Here is a 7,876-nt window from a genome sequence, read left to right as displayed (position 1 = left end):
TATGCCTTGCCTGAGGTTAAGGAATGAGTCCTTGATCTCAAAAAAATCTTAAACATGCTGCAGCTTAACTGATTTTTCCATTCTAAATATAAGTGTCCTTCTGATAGACTGAAATATTATCCAGACTTACCATTAGAACTCATAGAGGGCAGGAAGTGTAGCTCAGTGGTAGAGCGCTTGCCTAGCATGCGTGAGGCGTCCCTCCCCAGTGCCACAGAAGACAAATCCTCATAGACAAAACAATATTATATTCTAGTTAGAAGTCCATAATCAATAGCTAAATTAAACTCTTAAATTAGTGATCATGACCTTGAATATCATTTTCTGTTCTCTGAAGTCCTTCTTCTCAATACAAATACTGGGAATCAAAATATTTTGTCCCATACAGATTTTCATTGGGGAGAGATTGAGAAAAAACAATGTTTTATGCAAATATATTGTGATATCGTCTTAATTTTTCACTGAGCCTTAAGAAACTGACAAATCTGAATGTGCTTATGTTTGTGTTAACATTAATGATATTAATTTCTTTAAATCAACAAAAACCTTTCTTAAAAGAAACAGGCTATCAGGTAGTTTCTACCAAGCAAGAGGTTAAGCCTCTTAAGTCTCTGGAGGATAAGCTTTGGTAGTGAGACTGAAGAACTGTTATTTCCATAATAAAAAGCATGCACAATTCATTAAGAATATACACAAGGCTTTATGTTATATTTATTTATTTTCCAGCTTGTACAAACTGGATGTAGAAGCATAAACATAGTACATTTCTACCATCTTCAACAAAAATATAACCAATATGTACAATTATTGTATTAAAAATACAAAAGGGATACAGACTCCACCAATGTCTTTCTAAAAGACATACAGGTACAAGTAGTATCAAAAGTATGAGGAAATCACCAGTTAATTGTACATTCTGCACGCAACATCACGGAGCGAACTGAGATTAGCAGTCCTATGTTCTACAATTACTTAATGTTTAGATAACATTTGTGCAACTTGTGGTAGAGCTAGATTTCTGTCTTTCTATATGCACATGAGGTCCATAGCCTATATAATAAAACTGGCAAATAATGCATATTACATGTAAAATTACAAATGCATAAATTGACAATGTAATATATAAGCAAGTAGACAAATGCCATGGTACAGAAGAGAATTATTAAATAAAGCACTGACATTGTTTGATACAGTGAAAAAACACTGCAATTCGACTTTTAAAATTTGAAGCTATTTACGTTTATCTACTGATCAATATGATCAGCTGAATTTAATGGAAAAAAATCCAAGACCAGCAGTTCCTCACATTTGAGTACTACTCGGATTGGCAGCCTTCACTTTTCCGGAGTCTGTGCAAAAACAACACAAAAATAGAGTGGAGGGGTCATTTTCAGTCATTATAGGGTTAATAGCAGCTGTGAGCAGATGGTTGCTACACTTAGACCTTCTCTCTACGCAGCGTCCATAAAGCCACTTATGGGTTAGTCTCTGGTGACTAACCCACCTTGCAAAGACTGGCAAATCTAACCAGGTTTTTGATCTTTTATTATGTTTAAAGACTTGTTTATTCCCTAATGCCAATTTGATAAAGGGAGGCTGTCTTGAAAGAGCAGTATTAACAGCTGGCATTAGCTCCAACATTCCAAGCTGCTTTCACTGCAATGCTATCCAGTTATAAATGTTTTCTTTTAAAAAATAAAAACAAAAAATATCCTAAAACTCTAAATTAACAAAATCAAAAAAATATAACTTAAAAAATGGGGTTTGCCATCCATTTCAATGGAGCAGGACACACCCTCAGATGACACTGCCCTGCCTCCATAAGGCTCAGACAGGACACAAGAGTCCTGTTTCCCTCCCCTGGCCATGTGCAAACAGTTTTACAGAAGACCCCCCCACCCACTGGGGGAGGAGTGGATGGGGTGCCTTGGAATTTAAGTAATTGGCTAACATTTTATACTTCCAGGATAGGGCACTTTGCGGGTGAGGCCAGAAGAACATGGGAAGACAGGATAACAAACCAGGTCTTCCCTTCTTCTTGGTGTGGCCACACCCTGTCCGGCATATTTGGTTTTTTCATTTTTGTTTTTTTGGAAACCCAGGCTGGCAACCCTACTTATGGTTCAAAATAATACTGTAATCATTAAATGGATATAACATTTACTCTCTAAACACATCTTTAAATTCATTTAGAAAAAAAAAAAAAAAAAGACATTGTAAACAAGTGGACAAGCACTGTACTCAGAGGATTTCACTGTTTTCTTTGTCTTCCTTGGTGGGTTAAAGGCCCCAAGTAGTTCAATGGCTAGCTGTTCTCATTATCCCAACGAGACCAAGTGCTAGACTGGATTGAAATCTAAAAGGAAGATTTTTAAAAATCCTTCCAGGCATTGAGAAGTGCAGCCAGAGAGAATCATCTTCTTGTGATGATCTTGGAATTTGGAATGACACTGTGTGATGTGGCAGGCAGCAACAGTGGGAGCTCAAAGATTGCTGCACTGTGCATTTCAAGCAACAAAGTCTGAAAAGTGCCAGGGCGATTTCTTCACAGTATTTCACATGCAAAGGGGAAAGGAAGAAGGGGAGAAGAAGCCCCATGCTGCTTTTAAGGCAGGGAAGGAGGCAAACTGGTCCACCATCCTCAGGATGTGAGTTCCAAGGCCCCGGTCTTCTTGTGCTCTCCTTTAGGTGGCTCGTCCAGGATCCACGACAGCCTGTGCCTCAAACAGCAGACACTTGTTCATCTTCTACAAACACAGGAGGGAAGAAAACAAAACAAACAGATGAGCAAGCAAGTAATTTCCCATGCTATAGAGAATACCCCACTGATGTGCTAATAACAAATCGTACGTATGTATACATATGCTCATCTAAAATTTTTGTCTGTTTTCTAGGCAATTAATAATTTTAAAAGTTTAAAAATGGATATATGATGCATACCTTCATACACACACATACACACATGCAATATTAAAAATACATATTGTTATGTTTATTGGTTGGAAAGTTATGAGTAATAATTCATTTTTTAAAAAAGTTATAAAACTGCAATGTGTTATCTCGTTTTTAATAATAGTCACATACATTTAAAAGTCTAGGAGGATATATAAAAGGATGTTAATAGTGGTTATCTGCAAGTGGCAGATTATGACTAGTTCATTTATTATATTTCACTTTTTTCTTTAATGATTGTGTAATAAAACAGGTGAAACTGAAAACAAAACCAAAAAAAGAGGGTGGGGGAATATGATCTCTCTCCTTGTACTTAACCCAAGAGAGGCAGGTAGATTTGTAAATTTGTAAAAAGAAGTCAAAAGAGAGAGAAATTACGTCTTTCATTTCCCAAGTCAGGTCCAACCCTAAGTCCAAATGTAACATTTCCACAGAAAACTTGAACTACCCTTGTTTTTTAGGTCAAAATGTTCCTTTAAATTCTTAGAGACAGCACAAACTTGTGAGATTTTTATTTTTAACCTTAAAATACAGCCACAGAAGTACTTTAATTTTACTAAGAATTAGGAAAGAAATCCAGGCTGGGGTAGTTCAGTGGTAGATCACTTGCCTCACATGCTGGGACTCTGGGTTCCATCCCCAAAACCACAGAAACAAAATCCACTAAAAAATCTAGAGAAGACATCCAGTCACGTGCACACTTTATTACAAGTGACCCCTCTGTAATCTGTGGCATTTTTAAAGTCATTTGGAGAAAACGCAAACAAAACCCAGAAACACCTCACATAAAGAAAGCCTTCCAAAGCTTTAACCCTCAACCTGGATCCCTGTTTATGTGACCTCTTGGGTGGGGGGACACAGCTGAGGACATGTAAGAGCACTGATCCCCCTCGAGGCTCATAGGCGCCCAAATTGCCCCCCTCCTGCAAAGGTTTTAAGAAGATGCATGTACCATCCTCCTCGGCGGAGAAGCCCTGAGACTGGCGGGGGGCGAGGCGCGGGTCGGACTCGCTGGGCTTATGCCACTGAGGTTTGCTCACAGGCCTGCTGCTGGTTGGGAGCCCGGGCGGCTGCTGCCCCGGCGAGGGTCCAGCGGTGTCCGAGGACCGTGCGACCATCCGAGACCTCTGAAGTGCCACATTGTAGTCCGGAGGTTTCCTGGCTGGATGGGAATGCCCTTCTGGGAAGTCAGTGATGGGGATTCCGATGTAGCCCGGTGGGGTTGGGGGCGGCTCTCGATACCTTCCCTCCTTTCGTGCTGCAGCAGAAACAATGTACCAGCTGTTATGAATTTTGTGGAAGACTACTTCACATGACAAATGCTTATAAAACATTAAAATAATTATTAAAACACCATATGCAGTGTCGCAGCAAATGTGTTCTGATTGGGTTATCCAGGTGTGTGGCCAGTCAGGAAACAGATGTTAAGTAAAGCAAACATCCACCATGGTTACCTCTGTGTGGTCAGTGAAGCTACTAGCAATCTAAGTATGTTTAACCATAAACAGACTACTTAAAAAAAAAAAAAAAAAAATGTAAGGTTGGGGCTATAGCTCACTGGTAGGTTACCAACCTAGCCTGTGCCGGGTCCTGGGTTTAATTCCCAGCACTACAAAAACCAAAACAAAAAACAAAAAAACCCTGTGCTTTTAACTAGAAAACAGTAAGAAGTGTTAACCGGGTGAATACCTAACCCTTGGATTTATTGTGCAGATTAAAGCAAAGCAAGAACATGAACAGGTACCAGTATTATGCTTAGAACATGTTAGTACTTGGCAAAATTTTCCTTTCTTTCTCTCCCTGCCCCAGAGACAAACTAGTCCATTCCATCTTTGGTTTGCTTTTATCAACCTGGGAGTCAATTCCATGTTACTTTCAGGTCTCCAGGTTTCACTTTGGGAAACAGTGAATTAAAATAAAGAAGGAAAAGTAGTACAGAAAGAGAGATGCCAATTTTGAAACTAAAACTATGAGGTATTTATTTTTCTGCAAATCCTTTAATTAATTAATGTTCATGACCTATAACATGAAATCTATAAAGTCAAATAAAACTAAAATTTTAAAGTTTTATTTTCTTGAACTTTCTGAACTCAACTGTTAGGAACTAAAAATTATCCTTTCTTTTCAATAAAATATCACAGAATGAATTTGTCAATAGAAAGCACTTGACAAAGATCAAATTAAGAATATGTTTTAATGCTTGTTATAGTTTGAATCTGGAATGCTCTCTAACGGCTCATATGTTAAAGGTCTGGTCTCTAGCTGATGGAATTACTGGGAGGAGGTAGAAACTTTAACAGATAGGACCTCAGTGGAGGAAGTAGGTCACAGGAGGCATGTCTTTGAAGGGAATATTTTGTCCTCAGTCCCTTTTTCTCACACTTTCTGCTTCCTGGATGCCAAGAAGTGAGCAGCTTTGCTTTGTCATGCTCTCCCCATCATGTTTTGCCTTGACACAGGCCCAGAAACAATGGAGTCAAGTGACCATGGACTGAAACTTTAACACTGTGAGTCAAAGTAAATCTTTTCTCTTTTAAGTTGACTTTCTCAAGTACTTTGTTGCAGTGATAAAAAGCTATCACTACTGTTATGTCCTTATTTATCTCAGAAGGCTACTAAATTTGACACCCACTCACAACTATTTGTAAGGCAAAATAGTTACAATGTCCCTACTAATGAAAGTGATGCCCATATTCCAGATTATATTCCCATATCCTATAATCTATTCCTATTATTTCAACTAAACAGATCTTAAATATGCTAAGAAAATACATTTTTTCTATGATTTCACTGAGGGAATGGGTAATACTTTACAAAGAGCAGCAGTATCTTTCAGTTACTTATGAATATACTATCTAAGTGCTATTCTGAGTACTTTTCATAGATTTTCTTTCATCCTCACGCTTACTCTATTGATTACTAAAAACTCATTTTATAGATGAGGAAATAGGCAGAGCCTCTCTCCAGTGTCAGAGAGCTACTACAAAGTAGTAAAACAAGAATTCCAACCCCATCTGCCTGAGTTCTATGCCTGAACCCTTAGTCTTTACCCAATGAGCAACCTCTGCCTTGCTCTAGTGTGCAGAAAGAATTTATTTGGCAGAGAAACAATGTGTCTACATAATGAAAATCAATCAATTTTTGTTTTGGCATGCTGGAGACTGAACCCAGGGCCTCACACATGCTAGGCAACTTGCCTACTATTGAGCAATACACCAAGCCCTTTTTAAATTTTAATTTGAGACAGGGTCTCCCTAAGTTGCTCAGGTTGGCTCGAACTTGTAATCTTCCTGTCTCAGCCTCCTAAGCAACTAGTGTTACAAGTAGGAACCACCATGCTTGGCTAATGAAAAGGTTTTATTAGGCATAGGGTGAAGTTCTAAATAAAATTTAAGGGTCAACATTTAAAACATTTTCAATTAAAGAAAAATCCCTCCCTGTGAAAAATAGGCATCCATTCTGATAATTTTCCAGTTAAAAGAAAACAAATTAGGTAACACCCATAATGACAGTATACTCATACTTGGAGCTAAGATTTACTGAATGTTTTACTGTATACACCCAGGCTCTTAACCACCATTCATATCAAAATCCTGAACTCCATGCTAATTTGGAAGCCCTGTAAAATGAGGGAAAGACCCACAAACACAGACAGGAATGTTGGCACAAACCTGTAATCCCAGTGGCTTGGGATGCTGATACAGGAGGATCATGAGTTCAAAGACAGCTCCAGCAACTTAGTGAGACCCTAACTGACTTTGTGAGACCCTGTCTCTAAATTTATTTAAAAAAAAAAAAAAAAAAAAAGGTGAGGGTGCTGGTGATGTGGTTCAGAGGTTAAACATCCCAGGTTCAAATTCCAGTACCAAAAAATCCCACAAACAAATAATTTGACTTTTGAAATAATCAGATTATAGCCATGATCCAGATGTGCCAACACTCCCAGTTTTTAAACTTACCTATGACCCCCTTTGCAGTACTGGGTGTCACAGCTATGTGGGCAGGCACGGGCACAGGTTTGGTTTCTTCTGTGGTCGCAGATGTTATGCTAGTGCTTTCAGCCTCAATGGAAACATCCTTTCCACCTCTTCGCTTTATTGTTCCTGTGTCACCCTCTGAATCTTCTCCCCAGTAACCTGTGGAAGATGCCCAGCTTGCCCTGGACTGGGCTTGTTCAAGACTCTCTCTACTTTGATTCTGCCTGTTATATTTTGCACTATGATCAGAAAACATCATTTGGTCCATATGGCTACTTGAGGCCCATAAACCTGTAGGATCCCCTGAATAATCAAAGTGGGTGTGTCCAAATGGAAGTGTTTCCCAACTTCTCTGGTGCTGGATGGTCTGTATATTATCATGCGAACCACTTGAGCACGATGTCCAGCTCCCCCGACCACTGTCAGCAGCATCAAGAGAAGCTCGGTCCCCCTGGTCTTGGGAAAGCTCCTCTGTGCTTGGAGAAGAAATTACTGTAGCTGTGGCGTATAAGCCTCGGCTCTCCGACACTGGTGCATACGACCTAAATGATCAAAACAGATAAAAAGAAAAACAATGCAAGATTGTTCAATATAATTTTTTTCTACAAGGGTAGCTTTCTCTCATCCCAGAAAGGGGCTGAAAATACTACTGACATGCATTACAGTGGATGCCATGTCCAGTTTTCTTACCTTTGTCATTACTATAACATAAATGCAGAGAGAAAATAACAATGACTTGCTATAGAAAAGAACATATTCCCTGCAAGATTAAGGATGGCTCAATACCATCTGGTTACTTAAGGAAGGTAGCTTATACCAAGGAAGTGGGGTACAGCCTAATGTCCACCCTCCACCTCCCACACAAAGCCACAATGATCATGCAATAAAGAAGCTTAACGAAAAAGCAGCAGGCCCAACAAAAAGAACATGGTACTTAATAATCCACA

At 39.1% G+C, this 7,876-nt stretch overlaps 1 protein-coding gene across 8 annotated transcripts in view; it reads right to left on the bottom strand.

Annotated features, from left to right (window-relative positions):
• Positions 1–698: 698 nt before the first annotated feature.
• Rapgef2 (Rap guanine nucleotide exchange factor 2) overlaps positions 699–7,876 on the bottom strand; it is a 247,702-nt gene continuing 240,524 nt past the window's right edge. For all 8 annotated transcript variants that reach the window (XM_047566221.1, XM_047566225.1, XM_047566224.1 and 5 more), the window contains 3 exons: positions 6,912–7,471; positions 3,905–4,210; positions 699–2,747 (listed from right to left, as the gene is read on the bottom strand). In XM_047566221.1, the coding sequence (XP_047422177.1) occupies positions 2,722–2,747; positions 3,905–4,210; positions 6,912–7,471 (892 nt within the window). In that variant the 3' untranslated portion in view covers positions 699–2,721. The remainder of the gene's footprint in view (positions 2,748–3,904; positions 4,211–6,911; positions 7,472–7,876) is intronic.

This window comes from Sciurus carolinensis, chromosome 10 (genome assembly GCF_902686445.1).
Source record: "Sciurus carolinensis chromosome 10, mSciCar1.2, whole genome shotgun sequence".
Taxonomy (NCBI): domain Eukaryota; kingdom Metazoa; phylum Chordata; class Mammalia; order Rodentia; family Sciuridae; genus Sciurus; species Sciurus carolinensis.
This window is presented reverse-complemented; position numbering and strand designations above follow the sequence as displayed.